This window comes from Trachemys scripta, chromosome 8 (assembly GCF_013100865.1).
Source record: "Trachemys scripta elegans isolate TJP31775 chromosome 8, CAS_Tse_1.0, whole genome shotgun sequence".
NCBI lineage: Eukaryota > Metazoa > Chordata > Testudines > Emydidae > Trachemys > Trachemys scripta.
The window spans coordinates 45,300,112-45,324,438 of record NC_048305.1 but is presented as its reverse complement, the minus strand read 5'-3'; the positions used below and the strand labels follow the sequence as shown (position 1 = coordinate 45,324,438).

Here is a 24,327-nt window from a genome sequence, read left to right as displayed (position 1 = left end):
AGCCCTACTAGTATACCTCCTGGTACTGAGGTATTGGAAGATGCAAATAGTGGGTGATCTTGGAAAAGGTAGGTTCAGTTTGGTGGATTAACTCCAATTTAAACTTTAATACAGATCTTTTAATGTTATGGAAATGACTGCATATTCGATCCCATGGTAGCAGTAGCCCTGCCTGCTGCTCGTTGAGATTTCCACGCATACTCCTTTAGCCCCAGCTGTGAGAGCAACACTTCAAACTGCTCTCTGGGCTGCCTTGTGCTATCCCTCACCCAAATACAGAACTCCGCTCTGAATTCTTGTCCCTCCCTGTAAGATCTCTGATGAGGCAGGATCTGGGATACTGGGGTATTAAAATGCCTATGGTGATTTTGAACATTGCAGGTTTGAGCCCTGTTTGGGGGCATATCTTAAACAGTTTGTGTAATGTTGTGTTTATATCCTGGAAGGGGCTAAAGTATCAGTTCCCCCAAGCCAGGAGAAAGCTGTATGTATAGAGGGCCCATCTTCAGCTTGGAGAGTTGGTCTGCGATCAAATGCATCAGGTAGGGAGGTAGGCTAGCCTCATAACAGCTCCAGTGCTGACCTTACACTGGGGTTCAGTGAGCATGCATGGAGATCTACCATGATAATAGTTGCAGGCTGATGTTGTTCAAACAGATATTTGTGTTTAACAATTCCTTAACGATCAGCTCTGCCCTTAATCTAATTTAAGGATTTTTTTTAAGTGATGCCATTAAAATTTTCATTTAATCAAGTATAATTTGATGCTGTTTAACTAAGATATCTGTTTTTAATGTGGAGCTTCTGTCAATAGCAAGGAAAATGGTGTATTCTGGCATTTAATCAGTACCATCCGCTGAAAAACACTGTGAGATTCATGGGAAAAATTTGCAGACGTTGGTAAGAATTCACATATCTCCTCTTGAACATGAATGAGAAACAACCATAGCGTCCAGTGACGATGTGCCTGTTTTTCTGGAAAGCCTCCCTGCTTTTCACTGTCAGAAGGCACTGGAGGATCCCAACACCAGTTCAACTTGGCCACTGTCTCAGGCCTTGTCTACACACAAAAATGGTCCCAATAATAATTAGTTTTGTAATAAAAAAATAATTAGTTTTTAAAACAATGCAATTAAGCTAGTGCAAATCCCTCTGCAATCGGAGGTTGTACTTATGAAATCAGATGTTCAGGAATGTGTTACTGTTAGTATCTCAAGCTCAAATAATCTTTACAGAGTGAAAAACAGATGAGAAATAGATCAGAAGAGTTTTAAAAAAATCTTCCAATGCAAGGATTTAATAGATCAACAACTGGTCTCTGAATCTATTTACCACAGAATGGTTTAAATACCTCTGGATCTGGATCTGTCTTAATGTGCTCCAGGTTTCTATAATCAGGGCAGGCATAGCAGGGAATCAGTATATTAAATTAGATTATATATTCAGTTTATAAGGTGTGTGTGTGGGGGGGGGGGGCATTTGGGGTCCCATAAAGTTGTCGGAGATGAAAGACTTGATGTGCAGTAGGTGAAATTAGTATTAAGAAAATAATTCTGAAAGAAATTTTGTAGTGCCTTAAAAATTCCATTCCCGGGGAACTAGATGGCTTATGGGATTGGTGATGGGCTGCCCTTTAACCTCTAGGTCAGCTGTTTAGAATTGAGCCAAAAATGCTCTTAGCACTTAACAGCTCTTCAACAGCCTGTGTGAAGTGAGTTAAAAATACAGGAGACACCTTACAGGCTTAGATCAGTATTTGACACTAATGGTGACTAATGCCTCAAAGGAAGGCTGAAGAACCCCACAATGCATTGTGCAGTGTTACACCATGAGAATATCTTGCTGTGGCATATGAAGGGTATTTTCAGTCCAGGGAGATCCTACAGAGATTTACATATTAACAACAATACTTACATAAAGCATTTTTCTACTCTATACCTCAAAGCACTTTACCAGGTTTATCAAGCAGAATTCTAAAAGTTTCCTCCCTTCCCACAAACTCAGCTATCTTTCCTAATGGCCAGTATCCCTGTGGCCTCAAAATGTGACCATTGGTTTAGCTAGTAGGTGAATAGTTCTGGGAGCTCCCCTCTTCCTCAGGCCCAATGGCAAGAGACTAGCATGAACTACTAACGCCACTTTCACAACTGGCACCATAGTGGTTGAATAGTGGACTTCAATTCCCAGTGCTGTCTGTCTGGCACAATTTCTCTTGATCTCTCTTCTTCTCTATGGATCTGGTGTATTCTCATTGAAGTGCCAGCATTCCAGTGGTGGCAGGTGAACTTGATTGTGCCATGTCCATTGATTTGAAGACCTCAGCTGTGTTTATGCAATATCTTATTGCCATTTGCAGCCCGTTAGCAGGGGTCTTTTTTTGTCTGATTTTCTAGGTAAAAGAATTCATAAATGCAGAGCTCCTGGCTCACTTGTATTCCTCTGAGGACCAAAACACCTTGATGGAGGAGTCAGCAGAACAGGCTCAGAGGCGAGATGAGGGGCTTCGCCTGTACCAAGCCCTAAAAGAAGCACTGGCGATCATTGGAGATATTAGCACTAGCACTGTATCTATCCCTGCCCCACCTCCAGTTGATGATTCCTGGCTACAGCAATCCCGCAGGTAAGGATCTTCAGATCAGTTTTGCAGTGGAAATTAAGACAAAGAGCTAGATCTTCAGCAACGCTACGTCTCCTCCTTCTCTGGCAAGCCTTTCTCCATGTCTCAAATGAAATTCTTGAGAGAATCAGAGAACTCTTGTTGAGGGATGGGAGCGTGCAGGTGGAATTCTTGTACTGGGTAATCCTAAAAACCTCACAGGTGAGCTGAATTTTAACAACCATATGCTCAGAATTCGTCTTTGCACAGTGGAAGGTCCTACCAGTTAAGCCACCAGCCTTCATTCCAGATATTTCCTGTCCTGTTTTGTTCTAGAAGGCACATGGAGAAAAGGGTGCTTATAAACCTCTTGGGGAGAGGGTTCTGGTATATGAATCTGTTGGACCTAGCAATCCATTTTCGGATATGTCAAGTAACTTTGGGATTCATCATCTAGAATTGTCTTCCATGGAGCTACTGTAGTATGTGTCTCCTTCACCAAAAGATATCCGGCCTGTATATAGTCCAAGTTTTTTACAAATTCTTCCACACGTTCATATTACGTGGATAAATGGAAGAGGCATATGTATCAAGAAAGGTGCTTGTAATCTCTTTTCTGCCTTTGAGAATACCATCTAGTGTACTTCGTTTGTGACTCAGCTGATATTCCATTTGGTTGCTATAGCTCAAATAATATAATCATTTATGCTCCCACCCTACAGAATCTCAGTTTCTTTAAGGGTTTTTAACTCTTCTCTTCCCAAGCTCAGGCAACCCCACCCCTCTGTGAAACCTAAGTCAATTTTTGTGTCCACTTTTTGGTTCTTTCAAGTCACTGGAAGATTTCAGTGTTCCTTACCTATGGCTTCCTTGAAAAGAAAGTGGCCTTCTTATTAAATCCACCTAACAAATTGGTGTTAGAATATTGACAATACTAAAACCATTATATTTATCCTTGTGATTGTACACCTGATTCTGACCTTAATAATGCTTACTTTCTAGGGATGGTGTGATAGTGAAGGGTTGAGTGTACATTTTGTAGAGGGGGTGAGGGAATAGATATTATTTTGAGACTTGGAAGCATCTCTGAGCATTTCTTTGGAATGGATGGGAGCATGGAAGGCACCATCCAGAACAAAGGAAAATAAGAGTGTTGTCATTGCAAGAATATATGATACTAGCTCTGTGAGATAGCGGGCTGCCTAAATTATACTCTTCCGGACCAAGACAATATGAGAGCAGAGGAAAATGTTTACAAGACTGTTACAGGTTTCAGAAAGTATTTGGCTTCCATTTTTGAAGACCATGTAGATTTTCATTAATCTCTGATTGTTCACTAGATCACCCCCTCCAAGTCCTTCAACTCAGAGAAGGCCTACATTAAATAATCCCCCAACCAGACCTTTATCTGGCCGAGGACCTGCTCCAGCAGTCCCATCACCAGGCCCTCTGTCTGGGGCTCCACCGGTCCCATTCCGTCCAGGACCATTACCTCCATTTCCTAACAACAGTGAAGGCCTTGGGACGCCACCTCAGGTTCCATCTCGGCCAACGCGGGCTCCTCCCAGTGTTCCAAGGTAAGACATTGAATAAATCTTGATGCTGGGTATGGTTCTCGTCCTATAGAATAACCGACATATTTTATATTGGGTAGAAAATTGAAACACAATTCCTTATATCTAAAATGAACAAAGCAATACAGTGCTTTCAGTGCAGAGAGACAAAGGCAGGGTTTGACAAGTCCATTCTTATCATAAAGCTTATTTCTCAGAAATTAGAAACTTTTCACCCAATTAAAAGACCCGTGTGCAGTGAATTGGTCCAAAGAAATGCTTGATTGTCTGACTGAAGTCAGAGCAGCTGCTCATGGTGTTGGGTACAGCCAAAACCTGTGAAAGAGAGAAGTAGAGACTAGATTAGACACAAGAATCATATCTCTGCTCATGGAGAAGAGGTCTGAGTGTAGTGGCTCACATTATCCATTCTGGTTGGATCACAAAATGCATCTGTCTTTAGAGGGGATGATGATTCATCTCAGTGAGAGAGAAAAAAAATCAGCCACTTAAAGAACAGTGACTGCTAAACTGGGAGGCTGGGTGGAGCCCCTGCCTCATAGAAGAAGCTTGATTAGGCCTCATTTCAATAGCCTGTTTATGGATGCATTTGCTGGCATGGGAAACAAATGCTGGGGAAGGAGGTCAGTGTGGTTAAAATACCTTAACTGTCCATATAAGTGTATGGAAGACTTCATGGCATTTGTGTTAAATGTAATCTGCAGTACTTCTTCCGGACTGAGTCATGGTTCACTGTAGCTCGAGCTGCGAACCCCTTAGGTGTAAAAACACATACATATGCTTAAGAATGAAGTGGAAGAGTTCACATTTGTGCTGAAACATCAAGTTTATCCTGCTGACTAAACTCAACGAGAGGAAATTTCTGAGAAGGGGCTGGAGGGGGAAGTCACCTGAGAGGGACAGTGTGTCTGACTCCTATGCCTAGTAAAAGTGCCGTTTTAGACTTGGAATTTCTGCTCCGCATGGTCTGTTTTTAATAAAAGCCTGAGCAGGATTGTAGTAAATTGACTCAGAAAAGGGGTCTCAGATACTAAAGGGGGAGGTGGGGAAAGACTTGAGGAAGAGTTCTTGATGAAACTCGAGCTTTCTCTTTTACTTCTTTATATATCTAGTCTCTCCGCGCTGTCTGCTTTACCACTGTTTTCTCCAGTGATTCCTGAAAGTGTCAGGATCCATCATATCCAGGAAAGTAGCTTAGCTTCCTGAGAGGAAAGAGACATTTTTTAAGTTCTTCTTGGCTTTCCAAAGACGTCTCCCCTCCCCCACCCCTGTTTGTCAGGAGCAGAAACTTCTAACACAACAAGACAACATGAGCATTTTACTCTCTTTCCTGCTGAGCTTTCAGATTAAAAAAGCAATAACCAAAACTGTTTTGAAAGGAAAGATTCAAACCATCCTGTTCAGTGTATGGCTGTGCATATATTTTGACTGGAGAATTTGCCACCTCATTAGCAAGATATGACCCCTGCCTTTAAAAAAAAAATCTAATTTTATTCCACATTATTAGCGTTTAATCAAAGCAGCTGCAATCTTACAGAAACCATGAGCTCTCTGCGGTTTTTTTATTGCTCCTCATTTAACATATGGAGAAAGGAAAGGGGCAGGGAAGAGGGGAAACAATTTTCTTCCTTATTTCTCTCTGATTCTCAAGCTGGTTTGGGTTATGTGTCCTGAGTATTTCTGTGAGGCAACAGAAACTATTTGCATGATGCATGCCTGTTTTAATTAATCCCACTTGAGATGGGTGGATCTCTCCCAGCAGCAAAGCTTGTGAGTAAAGGCGCCGGCCTTTGTTAGCGGCTTGATGCCAAAGTATCTCTGATTTGCGAAATATCCCCTGCTGCCAGAAATCAGATTATTCCCCCTCTCCGTTCTCTTAAAAGGCTGCAGCGATATTTTAAAAGAAAATACAGATGTGCACTTGCTTCAGTAAGATGACTGTAAGCTTGCATGAGCGCCACTATGAAGTTCCAGAATGTGTGTTTGTTTCCTGGTTTAGAGATCCTGATCTTGATCAAACACTAACTCCAGTCTTAATACTGTTACTTTAAATTGTAGCTTTTTCTCTGAGTGGGAATCTCAGCTTTGCCACGAAGAAAGAGAAGGAATTGGAAATGTGTTTTTCCTGGCAATAGAGCCCTCTGGAATGTGGCATGTGGGCCCGTGATTATGCTCTCTGCCCCTTCCCCTTTTTCCTGCTCTGTAGTGTTACTGCAGCTGGGGGAGGGAGCAGAGAGCTTCCACTCAATGAAGGCTCAAACCATCATGCACGTGCCACTGGGATCTGCACTACCCCCAAATACTATGGAAGCTCAGGACCTGGTTGCACACAAATCCTAGAGGGAAGTGTGATGTCCACTGACAGGGACAAAGCCCAGCTAAGCTTTATAGCATGGATGGCACCCTGTCCTGCTCAGCTTTCACGCTCAGGCTTGCAATCATGGAGCTGTCACAGCACTCAACAGTGATTCTGGGCATGAAGGGTTTGCAGGGGCAGGGTCTTAGAATGGGATGATATCAATGAAGAATTGAATCAATCTGCTGGTCAGCTGGTCAGTGGAGCTGCCCCGGCCTTCAGTTGTTCAGTGGGGCTGCACTGCCACTCGCTGCTCTCTGCCCTCTTCCCCCCCCCCACCCCCACTGCCCTTAAGGCAGGAAGAGGCAGAAAGGAGGGAGCGGCGGGTGGGAGGCGCTCAGGAAAATGGGTCTTGGGGGAGGGGAAGACGTTAAGTGGGGACGGGGCCTTGGGGGAGGGGCGGAGCCAATGTGGGGCACCCACCAGCAGAACTAAAAGTCAACGCCTATGGTTATAACATCGCCTGTTTTCTCATCATTCACCCAGAAGTCAACAGCAGTGAGATGCCTGACTCCTTTAAAAATCTAGCCCCAGTTCTTTACTCCATATTTGTGCAGCACCTAATACAATGGGGTCCCTATCTCTGATTGGGGCTAGGGTGACCAGACAGCAACTGTGAAAAATCGGGACATGTGGTGGGGGGTAATAGGCACCTATATAAGACAAAGTCCCAAATATTGGGACTGTCCCTATAAAATTGGGACATCTGGTCACCCTAATTGGGCCTCTGCATGCTACTGCAGTTCTAGGCAGAGCTGGTAACACCACCGATAGTTCAGGTTATCTGACACTTCCCATTGTAAGACTCTCTGTTTTCAGTTGCTTTTGACTTTCTCAAACATTAACAGGCTTAAATTTTCCATGCTGAGTGTCTCTGCCTAAGGCTGCATTTTTTGGGCAAGGTTTATCCTGTGCACCAACAGAGGCCAGGGTCCTGCGGAAAAAATAGTATGTGATCATATGATTAAAAACTGTAGCATAATGCCTATATACAAAGGGGCTGAATTGGACAGATAACCTTCATTCTGGCATTTCCTAACTGGTGAGCACTTTCAACCTTATGAATGTTCTTTTACTGGACTTTTTTGGCTGAAATATAAAATAATAATAAAATGTCTGTTATTTTTAGCTGAGCACTTTTGGTGTGTGCTCAGTTCTATACAAACATTGCCTCAAAGAGATGATGTTCTAAATCAGACTCAGCCTGAATGCACAAGCCATGGAGTGCAAGGTGCTCTTGCAGGAACAGGTATTGTAAGTTAAGGTGCTATTTAAAAGCATAATCAGCAATCCAGAATATACCCCATATGTGCCTGGGGACAAGTTAACTTGAACATTGTGTTAATGAAAGGATTTTAAAAATGGTAATTTCCTGGGTTTTAAAGGGGAAAAAAGAAGCTAAAGCATGACTGATTTCAGCTTTGCTTCCAATCAAAATCATATACACTGTGTTTAGCAGCCCCATGCCAAATCCTCGTAACTGTGTATTCATATACTCCATACTCCCGCATAATTCCAGTACTGCCAGTCCCAAGTATTCAAAAATCATGAGAATTAAAAACATGTGCGTACATTATTCCCTGTCTGATTGCTGTTTGAGCATTTAGGGGGAAGCCACCTCCTCCCAATTGATTTATCATATCCAGTTCAAATTTCAAGCTCAGATGACCTCACAGTAATGCAGTCCTCGCCGCTGGGTGCTCAGAGAAGGAACTCCACTTACTTCTCATAACTCTCCGGGCAGAAGAACTGCCATTTTTGCTTCTCCATCCCCACTCCCATGTCAATAATCTGCCAGCCCCTTGCCATCTTCCTTCCTGCCCACCCAGTTTGCTGCTCCCCTTCACATTCCCCCTCTGTGCTCCTAGACAGCAAGAGAGAGAGAGAGAGAATGAATAGGGGAGAGGGTATATGGGTCTGTCTATGCTGGGGTACTTTTCTAACTGGTTTTAAAACTGGTTCTGCAAAACCAGTAATAGGCATAGTGTAGACCCATTTTAATGAACCAGTTGCAAGGCCCTCGAGATTCAGTAAAAGCAGGGCAGGCTGCCCGAAACATGGAGGGAATGGTTTAATGGTAAAACATAGTAGTCAAGGAAAACCAAGAAATGGTAGGTAAATTGTATAATGGCCGACAGGGGTCAGGCTGGAGACTCTTGCCTATATGCTCGGGGTCTTACTGATCGCCATATTTGGGGTCGGGAAGGAATTTTCCTCCAGGGCAGATTGGCTGAGCCTCTGGAGGTTTTTCGCCTTCCTCCGCAGCATGGGGCAGGGATCTCTAGCAGGAGGGTTTCTGCCTATTGAAGTCACCTAAAACAGGATTGGGGACTTCAACAGCAGAGTCCAGGGAAGGGGTAGGGACGGTTTTATGGCCTGCAGCATGCAGGGGGTCAGACCAGATGATCATAATGGTCCCTTCTGACCTTAAAGTCTATGAGTCTACACCATTGCTCTAATTGGCTTGCAAATCAGTTTAGCTGAACCAATTTCAAAAATGGTTAGAAAATTCCCCTAGTATAGACGGGCCTCATGAGAGAATGGAGGGAGGGATGTGGGGAGAGAAATGATATGAAGAGAGGAGAAAGAAGAAAGGAGATGGAGGAGAAACGTACACAGGGACAAATCTGGGGATAAGCAAGAGGTTAAGGGTACTAATTGGATGGTTGCCCTCAAACACTGCTGTGAACGCCTGTGGTCCTGTCAGCTGACAATAGCTAGGAGGATGATTAATTTGCTTTATTATGTACGTTTTCAGCAAGAGACTTTTTGCCTCGTTAGCTTTTTTAAAAATGTACTGATTAGTAAAAGGAAGTGGTTTTTATTTTTAGCAACTCTCAATTTTAAAAAGGAAAGTGAAGGCAAACAATAGCGAATAATGTTTGCCAGGAATGCAGATGGGAAGCCAAAGGTGTGTTTTGTCTTCTGTATTTAATTAATAGCATAACATTTGTCACGAAGACCCTGTGCCTAGAGAAGAGGTGACCAACACAGGGCCCGTGGCTGGATCCAGTCCACAAGCTGTGTATGTGTGACCAGCATGCCACATTCTCATTGTGCAGAATCTCAGCTTTCATTTTTTAATGATAGTACGTTTCTAACCTTCATGGTCATGAAGAAAACCGTCTGAAGGTGAATCAAATGAAACCAATGCAGTGTTGCCTTCCTGAGTCTGCAGACAGCCTGACACAATGTGAAACCTTCTGTCCCCTACTAATCTCATACGAGTGTCAATTAAAACAACTTAAATAATTCAATATCTCATCTAATTAATTTCCTGCCATTGCAGGGGCCTCAAGCATAGGTGACACCTCAGTCTCACCTGTTCTCTGCCTGTGGCACACAACAGCCCCTGAGTCCTCTTGAAGACTGAAAGGCATTAGTCTGATTTAAATTATTGGGCTCAATGTAGGGCTTTCTGGGTGAAACGTAATGGCCTGTTTTATGCAGGAGGTCAGACCAGATGGTCTGATGGTCCCTTCTGGCTTTAAACACTATGTCAGCATTAACTACGGCATTGATGATCATTTTAATGGCTGTAGTGGGGAGAGAGCTAGGAGTGAGAATGGGGAATTGCATTTCATTCCTTGCAGCAGAGGTTCTAAAGATCTCATTAGCCCTCTCTGTACCCACATGCTCAATCTAGGAAGCGCATGCCTGGCTCCAGCCAAACCAGCCTCACATGGCTGTGCAAGGCAGTGGGGAATCCTTACTGCCCTGGGTGATGCTATTGGGACTAGGGACAGACTAGCCCTAAATGTGTTTATCCATCTGTGTGCCCATTACATTCTCCTTCCCCCATCGTTTTGTGGTGATTTTCACTCCCTCTATTGTCTCTGCTCTCCTCTGCCTATTTTTCTCCTGCCCCTGGGCTTCAAGTCCTGCCCTATTCCTTGCTCCTTTCATCTGCATCATCCTTCATCATCCTCTTTCCATCTTTTTTGGTCTCTTGTATTCTTTTCCCCCAGTCCCAAGTCTCTTCTCTCTTCCCTGCTGACCTCCTCCCCCAAAGTTCCTCTTGCTCCTGAACTGCAGGCCCAGAACCACCACTGTTGCTGTTGTTCCTTTCTGCACCTTTGGCAGGGGCCAGGAGGGAGCATCTGAGAAGTGGAGATGCTGATGTGTGAACTGGGAAAACAAAAGAGGAATCTCTGGCTGTGGAGACATCCCGGGATTTTATTAAACAGGGAGAAAATCCTCTTTTCAGTAAAACAGGCCAGGATGCTAGGACCGTCTCTCAATTAGGACAAGCCTGGGAAAATGGGTTTCAGGTCCCCCTAACAGATTGGAGATAGTGACTTATAGAAGAAGTGACTTTTGTTCCCCACCTAAAGAAAACAAATCATCTGTCTAACCTCTTTCCACTTTACAGTGTAAAATAAGCCTGGTCCACAAAGAGACTTGAATCCACACTAACAGTGAAACCTGGCTGAAGAACTGTTTCAATATTTTCTTTCTAAAAAGGTGCGAACATGGTTTCCAATCACAGTGTAGTCTGAGCCCAAGAGGCCGGGAATATAATGAACACTTGCCAATTTTATAGAAAAAAGTAAATAAAAAGCTGTTTACACCTCTGGAGCAATAGGAATATATTGTAAAATGCATCCACTTTCGTAAGTGCTCTGTGATGGTCCTGGACAGACGTGGATGTAAGTGGAAATGAAAGCCTTTTATTTAGAACTATGATGGCTTTTCTTCTCAGTCCAGCGATGATCTTAAAGCAGGGCCTCTCACTGTAATTACAGCTATGCTTCACTAAAAGCATATTTTGTGGACTATGTCTCTAGAATGATAGCAGTTCTGAAAAGGCAGATGCTTGAAGAGTTCCCATATGGTTCTGATCGAGTTTTAAGTCTAGACTTGCTTTATTTAGTGACTTTTGCTCTGCATTTGTCTAGCTAAAGCTATTTGGAGCTCTCTTAAAACTGAAAAAAATGGAGTGTGCTCTTTAAGTTAAAAATAAAATAAACCTTTCTTATTTTTTAATTTTTGGGTGGAAGTAGAAGTTATCCCTTGTATAAAACCCCATTGAACTCTTCAAAGGAGGAGTCACTCCAGAAACATCAGGGAGTTATTAAATAGGATTTCATTGGTAAATTCTTTATGTTCTGCCTAATGTATGCTAGTTAGAAGTCCTGATTCTTTCTGCAGACTCGTTTACTCAACCCTAGGATCGAATGATCCCCTGCTCCTTCAGCACAAACTTTTACAAACACAGCATTTCTCTTTCAAAAAATGGCCCCAGCAGGCCACTAGCTAAAGAGGGCCAGGTTCTGGCGGTCTGCCCCAAAAGTTGAAACTTCAGTGAAAAGATTTGAGGCAACAGCTAAATAGGAATCACTGTAGAAATGACATTTTTATCTAAAAGGACTGTCTGATTCTGAATCTGCCCAGAAATCAACCTTTTGCACCCTGTGAACAGCAGTGAATCCAGTCCCAGAATATGAGAGAGTCTGATGGAAGCAGAAAAACTGTGGGCTCTGCTGTCTCTACCAATATCATCTCTTGGCTTCAGACTAAACATTTAATTGGGCTTAGTCACATATTTACTCATTGACATGGCAGCTAGCGCAGCACACAGATCGTCTGGGTTTGTTTTTCTCTAATTTTCTTTTGATCTGAATGAGTTCAGAAGATTACAGCTCCCCCTGCTGCTAGTTGTAATCTATAGATCACTGTAGTTTTAAGGGAACGTTAACGTGCAGAGAATGTTTGCGTAACCTTTGCTCACACTTCACACTAAAAAAACGGATTTTTACAGGCTGAAATCCATTGTTTCCTCAGAACTTGATTTTTCAGCTGATTTAGTCCGACTGAAAGAAGGAAGTGGCCCTAAGAAAGATGATCTTATGGGCTCAGCCAGCTATATTTACCAGGAATAATCCAGGACCAGGCTCTCTGCTCCATTACACCAGTCTAACCGATTGCTGAAATTCCTCCCATTGTAAGTTCCAGGCCTAAAGTGAGGGAAAAGGAAAGAAGGCCTGTGTTGCAGGCCTGTCCTCCTGTGCTAGCAGTCCAGATTCCTTCAGACTAAGAAGGTGAAAACCTACTGAAAGCCAAAAAGTGGGCTTACACTCCCTATACTCCCGGCCAAGGAAATCTGAGTGAGTGATAGGTAGTCTTAGCAGAATTAGATTTTTATTTTTTTATAATGTTGATGGATTATATTGATCTTTATTTTTAAGCATTTTTATCTATGTACATTTTCACAGTTGTGGGAAATTATGTGCGGGGTCAGAGGGTAATTATTCACTGACAGTAGGTGCTGAGATTCAAAAAATTAAAATCGTCAAAACCGAAATGTCAACATCCCATGTCGACATGTACAAAATAAATGTCCTTAACTCAAACTCTAAAGTTTTCAAGCAGCATTTTCCTTACTTTGCCCATCTGTAAATTTATGTTATTGAGGGAAATAATTTTTCTTTGGTCTGTGTATGTCTGGGGAAATCAACATTTACCAACATTTCCTGATTAAAAATCGAATCCTTCCAAGCCTAGTGATGGGCAGCTTCCAGCTTCCTGCCCTTTTCGCTCGCTCCCTCTTCAACTTGTGTAAATCTTTGTAGCTCCACCGCAGTCAATGGAGCTAGGGCAGTTTACACCAGATGAGCATCTGGTCCTCTGTAGTGCATGCTGGCATCAGGATCAAAAGCTACAGATCCCAGCATTCAGGTACCCGCCTCTGGGAGGCTGCTAGCCTAGGAGTTTCCTAGCATAACTGCTATGTTCAGTGGCTTGTGGACAGGGCCGGCTCCAGGCACCAGCGCAGCAAGCAGGTGCTTGGGGTGGCCAACGGACAGGAGCGGCACGTCCGGGTCTTTGGCGGTAATTCGGTGGTGGGTCCCTCAGACCCTCTCGGAGGGAAGGACCGGCCGCCAAAGAATGAAGTGGCGGGGTAGAGCTGCCGCCGAAATGCTGCCAATCGCGGCTTCTTTTTTTTTTCCGCCTCTTGGGGCGGCAAAAACGCTGGAGCCAGCCCTGCTTGTGGAACCAGAGGGACTTCACTAGGAGGGGGCACTTCATTGTAGGCCAGTCGTGGAAGAAATAAGGCTGCGTAGTGCTTTCGTGTATATAAACGAGGTGTAGAACAAGACAACCAAACTAATTTCACTGAGACCGAAACCAAATTGAAACCCAGGACTCTATCTTACTATGCCATCTAGTTTCTGACCAACCTAGTCGAAATGTAAATTTGAACACAAGAATTTGGAAGTACGATATTTGGATTCAGTGTACTGTCTTGTTCAAGTTTGTGCTGAGATACATTGCTGGTCTTATCTTTCACATTTAATATAAAGAAGCTGTATGAATTCTCTCTGTTTGTAAATTGTACACACATTAGTTGGTGTTTTCAGTAAGCTCTAAGCAATGCAACATGGTGAACTTCGACAAAGAAATAGTTTAATGTAATCCAGCACCAATGCAGAGCCTTACAAGTGGTTCTTTACAAAACTACAAATTTTGTAATCTGAGCTAACAAACCAACACTGAAGCTAGCTGAGAAGCATTCTTCTGTTAGAAACATACACCATGAAGAAATTGCTGTTTAGGGATTTTATTTTAGCTTGTTGATTTCCACTAGGATATCAGTTGGAGTCTGCCCCGTTTGTGTTCTGTGTTAGGGATTAAGATTCTCATTTCTCCACAGGGCAGTGTATTGAAATACAAGTTACACTTAAAGCAAAACAAACCTTTTCAACTGTAAACGTGCTTCAAATATTGAGTCCCAGTTCAAAGAATACTAACACTCATGCTTTTCATCTTCAAAGCACTTTTAGTGCCAGTAGGCCAGCTTCCAGTGAGGTCATTGGCAAAACTCACATTGGGTTCAGTAGAAGCAGAATTGGGCCCATTTATCCCATAAGTCCCCCCCTGTGAGTTAGGGGAGCAGTCAGAGAGGTTGTGTGACTTGCTCACTGGGCGTTAATGGCATCACTGCTAGCAATGGATTTAGAACTCAGGAGTTCTTGTGCTCAGATCGCACTCCAGCCCTCTCTCAGAGCAGCTATGGCAGGGTTCGACTTACATCGATATGGTGTAAGGAAGGCTGGGGTCCTGGCGGGGCAGAGCAGAGACTCTCAGCAGGGGCCGCAAGGAGGGCGACGAGTGCTGGGCTGCAGGGGGAGGCCACCCCACTGCTGAATGACACCTGCCTGGTGACAGAGCCATTCAGCAGCAGGATGGCCTCCACAGCAGCTGGTGGTTTGGGCTCCTCCTCACAGTCCTGGCTGAAGGTCTCTGCTCTGCCCCACCAGGACTTCAGCCGGGGGCTCATGCTGCCAGGAGTTCATCCTTCACCTTGCAGTCCTGCCTGGGAAACTTTGCTGCACCAGGACAGGACTGCAGCCCGCCACACATTTTGCTCCCTGGCGTCTTGAGCCCCTCAGTCATGGTGCAGGGAGCTCCCTGTAGTCCTGCTCTTAGTGCTGGGAGCCCCCTACAGGCCAGCTGTCAGTACTGCCCTTCCTCACCCCATGTAAATTTCAACAACTGCCCTACCCCACCCCATGAAATTTTCCACAACTGTAAAATAAAAATCAGAAAAGGTAAAAACCAATATTGATCATCCAAACTGCAAAAAAAAATCGTATTCTGCTCAGCCTATACGCAGACATGTGGTGGCCTGGGTTGAATTAAAAAACAAAGGAAGAATTGACATTTCCTGCTTAATAAAATGGGAAGCAAAACAACCCTTTAAGAGTTGGGGAAGGGGCAGAATGTAGTGGAATAAAATGCAGCATAAAAACCCTGCTGGAGAGAGCTAAGCAACGAGAAAGGAAGGTGATTGGCTGTGCAGAATAATCAGAACATGTGTAAACAAAACTAGAAGCAAGCTGGGTGTGGCAGCACGGAAATAAGAGGAGCCATCTGCAAGCTGAACTGTGCCAGTGTCCGGCTGTCTGGCATGGCAAGGGGGCGGGTGTCCATTTGCCAACTGTTTTTTGTTTGTACTGTTGAACAATACAAATAGACCCATCCAGGGAATCATCTTACAGCCGCATTTTTGTACTATGATCCTGTGTCATTGCTCTACAACCATGTTGTCCCATCTACGCAAACACAGACACCACTAACCGTTCCAAGGACCCGTGCCCTGGCATGGTTAAACTTGGAATGGGGATGATCTCTCTAGGCATTTGCACGTGTCACATGCTGACCTGTCTTGGTTTTAGTAACATTCTCAGCCAATCAAATTCTTTTGCTGGAGAATGCAAAGCAACTGACTGATTTTGTCCTTGCACTTTATTCAGTAGATTCATTCCCTCCCATGTAGCCCCGAGTGTGTAATAGTTTGCCCCCCCCCATTCCACAAGAAAGAATAAAATCTTCAGAAACCCCTAGGAGACGAGCAGAGGGAACCTTTGAACTCTGCAGCCAGCTCCAAATGACTCCCAGATCGGCACAAACTCTTTACACAAATGCTCCCATTGAGTTCAAGTAAGAGAAACTTAATCCCGTATTGGAACTAGACCTATGAGTGAGCTAGCCACTAGGGGAAATGCCAGTGGCATGAAATGCCTTTGAAGCAGAATCATTCATTTCATAAGGGCAATCATGAACATGTAGACCTACGCACATGCTTCAGTTACTCCATGGGAGTAGCTTATTCACTTCAGTGGGGTTAAATGTGATTAAAGTTAAGCACAACAGTAGTAAAAGAAAACGTCCCCTGGAGTGAAGGACTGGGCTATACTTGAACTCTCCTAGTTGGGCTCCAGACTGATATGTATCTGTGTTCACACACCGTCTCTTACTTATGATTCCCACCACAACTTCTTAAGTCAAGAAGCGAACAGGTCTTGGCCTCACTGAGCCCTGTCGAATTGAACCCACTCAGTAGTCTTTTCCCAGCTCACCGTGTTTGCCACGTTGTGGCAGGAGAACTGGGAGCTAACAAGCTAATGATCCCAGTGTTAGTTGCGAAGGCCAGTATTTTCAAAAGTTGCTTCTAAGCTCTAATTGAAGCAAATGGGAGCTTCAGGTGCACAACACTTTCTGGAAATCAGGCCCAAGTTTCCTCAAATTGGGCATCGCAATCCACAGCCACTTTTGAAAATTTGGCTCTAATTCTATTCTGTGCCTTTCTAAGCTGAGAGGGACATCTGACCAATTGACCTCTGAACCTTGTAAACAGAGAACAAACTGTTGGCTATTCCAGAGGGAGTGTCTGTACTGCACATGGAGCTGTTCAGTGAACATTTTACCTTCTTACCTATTGCAAATGCTTATGGGCTGTCCTGTTTGATTGTAATTGGAAGTAGAAATGTGACATATAGCTGCATGTGCATGTTATGCAGCAATAGCAATATTTTGCAGCAGTGAAAAGGTTACAGATTCATACTCAGTGTTTCTGCTTGTTTCCTCTCTCTTTCTTTCTCTCTCTCTAGCCGAAGACCACCCCCTTCACCCACTCGGCCCACTGTAATTCGTCCGTTAGACTCGTCCCTGTTAGATTAAGTGAAGTTTCTGGCATGTCATTAATTGCTAACCAAATGTATGGAAGCAACTCGCTTGATAACTGTTGCAATAACCAATGTATAGTCGCATGTATGGACATCTGTAGGCAAGTAACCAATTTTACTAATATACTCTGTCCATTCTGTATTGCTTATGGGGTCTGAAATGTCATGGGAAGGTATGTGATGCCTTAACTTTCCCCCTTGCAAAAAGCTGATTTCTTAGCTAGTGTACTGACATATATATATTAATGCAAGCACTTGAGTGTTCCCGTTCTATACATTCAAACGGGGGCTTGCTGTACTGTGTGTTTGTGTTGACCAAGTGCTTAGAGTTTGCCTCTTTCCCATTTCAAAGGGACATCTTGTTTTTATAAGTAGCTTCCAGGTTTCTGCATCAAATTGTTTAAAGAAAGGCTTTCTATAATTTGGATTATAGTTATACACATTTCCTTCCTTAAATGCCAACTGGGCTGAGAGAAACAATGTTGTCTGTAATTGAAAGCTCCTGCACGTCCCATAATTACACATGTCCTCATGTCTCTTTCACAAGCCTGCTGGATGGTTACTTTCACTATAATTTCTCAACATCAGAAGCTTTTAGTTTATGAAGAATGTTGCTAAGGAAAATAAGGCCATATATGGTGTGATGAGCTCCACTCTTTGTGTCCCTCTTTACAGGCCAAGGGGGGAGTCAGTCTTCTTTTTCAGTAACTGGTAAGAGCCAGATTCTGACCCTCTTGCTCACATTGGGTAGTATTTCCTCACATGAGCATTCCCACCGAACTCGATGGGAGCATGTGTGTAAACATAACACACCATGAGTAAGGGTATCAGAGTCTGGACTAAGTGGGTGGTATATTTGTCATTTCAGTGTGAGAAACTGGAGCAGATTTAATATGTGAATGTCTAACTGAACCACCAATTCCTTACCCACTATTTGAATGATATTTTGACCCAAGTCACAAAGTTCAGATCTGAATTTGGATCTGAGCTTTCTTGGTAGTGAGTGCTGTTTGGATTGAGGATTTTGGTTGAAGCTGATCTCTCTTTTCAACCATTATTAAAACCCTGAGACAAAGTTACACTGTGTGAAGATTTTGCATTTTCATTCACTGAAATCCCCTGTGGCTTGGTACGATAGTCCCTTTATCCAACTAGAACAAGTGAGAAGTGATCAACTATATATCCCGGCGATGCGTTATTTTAACAGCTGTTCATTTTCAAGGGTCCTATTGTTTGTTATTTACAAAAAGCTTTATCTTAACTAGTTAACTTGCCATTTTAAATAGATCAGAAAATTTCCCTCCCTAGTGTAGAACAAATGAAGTGGACAGAATTAATTTGACCTGATGTCTTCGGAAAGTATTTGCTGTTATTTTATTACAGTTAGAGTTCCTAAGGGAAGGCAGTTGGTGGTTATGAAGGCCATCACTATAATGAATCAATCTAATAAATTCATGTATTAAAGCTGTATGTGGTGCTACAATACACAGTATCTCAGTGGTTGGGAGGGATCCTGTCAGAACCACAACCAGTGGGAATTTTGTCTGTTAAATATTCCCAGACTGCTGATTAAATAATAGCTGTGTCCACCACTGAAGCAAATTGTGTTTCTGCTACATAAGAGAGTTTAACTTGGGAAAGCAGCATGATTTGTATATTAGTCTAATTTCCTGTCAAACTTATACTCCGAACATGCACCTGTAGAGTCTAGAGGTCAGTGTTTTAAGCACTGCAAAGATGGACTTTGGCACCTTGGTGATCTTAGTGAATTGCTAAAATGGCCAATGTTAATTTGAAGAACATGCTAAAATACTGAACAACAAACTTATAAAATCATCTTTAAAGTAAAAAGAAATTTCACCTTCTAAATTCAGTTGTGCTGTTTTGAACAACAGGAAAGTAAAAAATTACATTTCAATGATGTTTCTATGTTCTCCGCTCTTCAGTATTCTCTAATTTAATATGTAACATTATTATTAGAGGTATTTATATGGCACTATACTAGTAGGTGTATGCTTTTCAGGCAAAACTTCTGTATTTATTATTTCCAAGTTTTAATTTGCAACCAACTTCTATTATAAAGCCCTATTTTAGCACCCTTTTAACTTTGACTTTGGAAACTAATTTGGCAAAAAAAAATTGCAATTTTTTTTTCAAAAAGCACAGGAGAAAGTATCTAGTTAAATCTGCTTGAGACAGTGACATTTTAAAGAAAATAGACTGAAGTTAAGCCAAGTTATTAATAATTTTTGTTGTGGATAAATCTTAAACTGCCCACACATTGCCTGATTCTGAGTTCATGTATGCTGTTGTAAATCTAGAGTAACTCCACTTGAGTTACAGCAGAGTAAATTCTGCATAATGGAGATAAAAATCAGAGCCCATAACATATTGGGCCTAATTCTCAACTGCCCTGCATTTTTGTAGCCATTCACTTCGGTGCAAAGTGGGTATAAAGAAATCAGAATGGGATAGCATCTGAGACACAGTTGGCACTGAAGTGAATGGCTACAAAAGGTGAAGAGAATTGGGCTCATTTTTAATCGGTCACTAAGAAATGCATATTTCATCACAGTGCAGCAACCTTAAATCTGACCCAAAATAAAGAGCATTCTTTCATCAGTAATCTCAAAATATAAACAATACAAAACTCTTCTGGAAGGAAGCACAGCATTTATATATGTGGGCATTAATCAGCCTCAAGTGCAAATCCACATACTCTGATAATTTTACCTTAAGTTGATAGTTATGCATTTTTCAGAGTAAACTATGTTTCTCAGGAAAAAGCAATTCTAAATACTTTACAAAAAAGTCTACCGCCAGCTGATATAGATTCATCTTATAATCATAGTTCATGTTTGTCAGCATGGCAGTCTGTGGAACTGGACTCTTCATTCCTACTCACCCTGATTCCGTTTAGTTTCACCCTACCCCCACAATGTTCTCACCAGAAACATCCCTGGCAGCAGCTCGCTCTGCACTGGAAGGACAGCTGGGCAGCTCATCAGTACTTCTCCCTAGATCTGCCAGTAGGGGAGTGGCTGTCTGAGAAAGGTAGCCTTTCCCTCCGCAGACTGAAGGCACCTCTACAATGGCGTGCTAAGCCTGAGATCCCATAGCCCAGACACACAGCCAGGGGGATTGTTGTCCCTTCATTAGACTGGCTCTAGAAAAGCTCAGAAGACTGACTGTAGAGGACGATTCTCTTCCTGCAGTTAACTTAAAAGGAATGAAGGGCTGGGGGAGTTTGTCTGGCTGTGTGTGTGTAGAGAGATGGATCAGAGACTTCTAACATCAGTGATCTCCATTCCATTCCTTATTGAGCAGTGTCCATGTGATTGGATGACCACTTCTAGTTTGGCTTCAGGCTGGTGCTCATCCATTATTTTGTTTAGGCGAAGCCTAACTCTCAGCATGGATAGTGTATTGTGCCTTGCATAGTCATGGTTGACCTTACAGCTGAGGAGGTGGAATGTGCCTGTTTGTGTCATAAGTAGCTCTCAGTTTGTAATCCTGAGGGATCCTACTACACCTTCCTAAGACAAGTAGTGTCTGTGAAATGAAAAGGAAGGCTTAGCTATAGTAAATACGTATTTACTTCATTGCCTGTCTTATTGCACTTTCTGAATAAGCCTCTTATAAAAGAGGCTTCTATTATATTAAGAGAGACATGTTTGTTTTGTACAATGCCATCTTGTGTTATACTAGAACATAGAAAATATTCTACTCTATATTGCAAGCCTCTATTTAAAACTATGTGCATACAGTACAGAGAGATTATTAGATAGATCTATTTGTCTTAAGAATTGAAGACCACCCAATTGAATGCAGACCTATTTTGCACTGATGGTATTGCTGAGGTGGTTCACCCTCTGCATTGGTCTTACACGAGGCTCATGTCCTGCTTTTGTCTTTGATCACCCTATGCCGTGCTCTGCATGTAATACAGTAGAACTGCTTCGTTTTGTAAATGAATATCATTCTGCCTGTCTTTCCTCTTGCTTTGTCTCCAGGCGAGTGGATACAGATGGCTTCTCCCGTCCAGACAGTCCAACGCACTTGCTTGATATGTGATTTGTTCCATGTTGCCGGCTGTTTGTTTTGTTCCCGGTTTGTGTTTTATCCCTCTCTACTTTTCCAGAATGATGTACACAGCGGGGGCGTTTTGTGAGGAGCAAGTGCTCACTTTCTCTCGGAATGTTGCTCTGTATGTTAATGGCCTCATTAATATGAGCCACAACACCTGCCATTGGTTTTGTGGTATGTAAATGATTACTGGCATGGACTTTTGCACACTGTGACTGGATCTCTGGATCCTGAGTCCATTACCGAAGGTCTCCTATGCCTCCTGTAAAAATGTCGCACTGCATTTCTGAACCTGAAATAAAGGTAAACGCTGGCTGGGTGTTTGTTACTTTCTGGATGTGATCGAGAGCCTCACCTGTCTTTCAACATGATCATGCCACATTCCTTCAGTCTGTTTTGTCTTCTTTTGAAGAGCTGACCTTCTGGCATTCCAAAGGGAGATTCCAGTATTAACTGAGTCTGCCACAGTTCTGGGGGAATAAGAGCACAGCAGGATTGCTGTTAGGAACTTGGTGAATGGATTTCAAGCAGCACTGGCACATTTGCTTAATAACTAGGGTGACCAGACAGCAAATGTGAAAAATCGGGATGGAGGTGGGGGGTAATAGGGGCCTATATAAGAAAAAGACCCAAAAATCAGGACTGTCCCTATAAAATCAGGACATCTGGTCACCCTATTAATAACTGACACTAAAATTAGACATTCTGAGTGAAATTCATTGCTGAGCTGCGGGACAGCACGAGTGCTCATAGGCTTGCATGGGACTAGAATAGTGTGTCCGCTGGCTCTGTGCCCCAGGGGGAATTTCACCCTGAAGGGGTGAGTAGTATGTTCAGATGCATCAGAACATATCTAGGTTCCCCCTCAAAGTTAGTAACGTCCAGCTACTCAGTGCTGAGAGAAGAAATGGTCTCTACAACCAAACAAACAGTAAAAGCATGGCAGCTCCTTCGATCAGGAGCTCAGTTACTGAGTCGCTGGCTCAGTTGGTGGCATCACCCACAGCTGTACTTCGATAGGTGCTGGATGATTGCAGCAGCAGTGAAGATTAAAAATGCCTGTCAGAATTTACAGCAGTTTTGCTTTAACCCTTGTGGATATTTCTTGAGTGGCCTTAATGGCTGAGACTCGGGCAGTCTTTGTATTCACACAAACATCTCAATAGAAACTTGTCTCCCCCACATGCCCTGTCTAGCTTTAATACACTACAGATCCCAGAGACTTCACTTCAGCACATGCTGAAAGCACTGCAAGCTTCTCCTTATGATGCGCAACTCATCTCCCCAGTGTGCTGCGAGCCATGCAGACATCCAGCACATTGCTGATGATTTCTGATCAGCTTTGGCAGTAGTTTAATAATACTTCCTTCACCCAACGTTAGCCTTCCCCCATTACAGGGGCTTCCCTGTGATTGAAGGATAACGATCTTCATCATTATAGCCCCATTAAATTTATCAGCGATTCCTCCGAATGCACAGCAGCGATCCAAAGAGCTTTGAGTGACTTTTTTTAGGGACACCCCATCCCAAATATTGAACAGGCCAGAATGCAAAGCAATATGCATTGGAAAACATAACCCAACTATACATATAAAATGATGGGGTCTAAATTAGCTGTTACCACTCAAGAAAGAGATCTTGGAGTCACTGTGCATAGTTCTCTGAAAACATCCACTCAATGTGCAGCAGCAGTCAAAAAAGCTAACAGAATGTTGGGAATCATTAAAAAGGGATAGATAATAAGACAGAAAATATCATATTGCCTCTATATAAATCCATGGTATTCCCACATCTTGAATACTGCATGCAGATGTGGTCACCCCATCTCAAAAAGACCATATTGGAATTGGGAAAGGTTCAAAAAAGGGCAACAACAATGATTAGGGGTATGGAACCTTGGAAAAGAGACAACTAAGGGGGGATATGACTGAGGTCTATAAAATCATGACTGGTGTGGAGGAAGTAAATAAGGAAGTGTTATTTACTCCTCATACCACAAGAACTAGGGGTCATCAAATGAAATTAATAGCAGGTTTAAAATGAACAAAAGGAAGTATTACTTCACACAACGCACAGTCAACCTGTGGAACTTTGCCAGAGGATGTTGTGAAGGCCAAGACTATAACAGGGTTTAAAAAAGAACTAGATAAATTCATGGAGGATAGGTCCATCAATAGCTATTAGCCAGGATGAGCAGGGATGATGTCTCTGTTTGCCAGAAGCTGGGAATGGGTGACAGGGGATGGATCACTTGATGATTATCTGTTCTGTTCATTCCCTCTGGGGCACCTGGCATTGGCCAGTGTTGGAAAACAGCATATTGGGCTAGATGGACCTTTGGTCTGACCCCGTGTGGCCATTCTTATGTTCTAAGTTAGTGTCCAGGGTGTGGTTTTACCCATGTGGTTTTACCACTTCTAGTTCCATCAGAACCCCACAAGATGTTCTTGAAGCTTCCCCCATTGAGAACTGCTTTTTATGCTGAGATGAAATGGACTGTATCCTTGACCTCTCTGACAGCCGGGCTAGCACTGCATCTCTGCAAAGGGCCCAAACTCCAAGGCTGGCTGGAGTGAAGCCCCTCCTGCAAATGTTATTTACTGCAAGAAAATCAGAAACCCTCTAAGCAGCAATCTCCATACTCAGAACTGGACTTGCCTAGTTCCACGGGGCCGGTAGGTTAGATATGAAATACTGCCAATAGATGGGGAGGCTGGGTTGAGAATTCAGACTAATGCTAACATCACAGTTCTTAGTCTGGCTTTCCCCCTCACAGTGCATGTTGTGAACCTTTTTATCTTAAACAGCTTTCTTCTGGAAGGTTTGTGCATGTGCCATGTTAATGTATTTTAACCTTTTTTAAAATCTTTTCCCCCAACCCCCATAACCAAATGAATTTGGGGTTCTTTTTTTGTCTTTTATTTAGACGGCTTCCTCCAGCAGTTCCTGGAAGATCATCCTAACATAAACATTTCACCTCCTTTATATTAAACACAATCTGTGTTTGCTTTGGCTAAATTACCTTTAATTTGCAGTAGACTGTAAATGAAAGAGTTTGTTTTCAGATGTCAAGAATAAACCAAACTTCTCGACATAGATTGTTTTATGTGTGCTGGTTTGTAATGAAGAGATGTAACCATGTTTCTTAGATACAGCCCATGAGAGCAACTCTTTGGAGTCTGCTGAAGCACTTGCTATCCTTTCTGATCAGAAATGGGATACAGAAGAGAAGGGATGTGCTGCTAG

The 24,327-nt window shown here is 42.9% G+C and overlaps 1 protein-coding gene across 6 annotated transcripts in view; it reads left to right on the top strand.

Moving 5' to 3' along the window:
- Positions 1–21,414, top strand: part of DNM3 (dynamin 3) — a 325,491-nt gene extending 304,077 nt beyond the window's left edge. For 5 of the 6 annotated variants that reach the window (XM_034778298.1, XM_034778297.1, XM_034778295.1 and 2 more), the window contains 3 exons: positions 2,394–2,620; positions 3,937–4,173; positions 16,921–21,414. In XM_034778298.1, coding sequence (XP_034634189.1) covers positions 2,394–2,620; positions 3,937–4,173; positions 16,921–16,990 — 534 coding nt within the window. In that variant the 3' untranslated portion in view covers positions 16,991–21,414. The remainder of the gene's footprint in view (positions 1–2,393; positions 2,621–3,936; positions 4,174–16,920) is intronic. The other variant, XM_034778293.1, reaches the window with a different exon arrangement.
- The last annotated feature ends 2,913 nt before the right edge of the window (positions 21,415–24,327 follow it).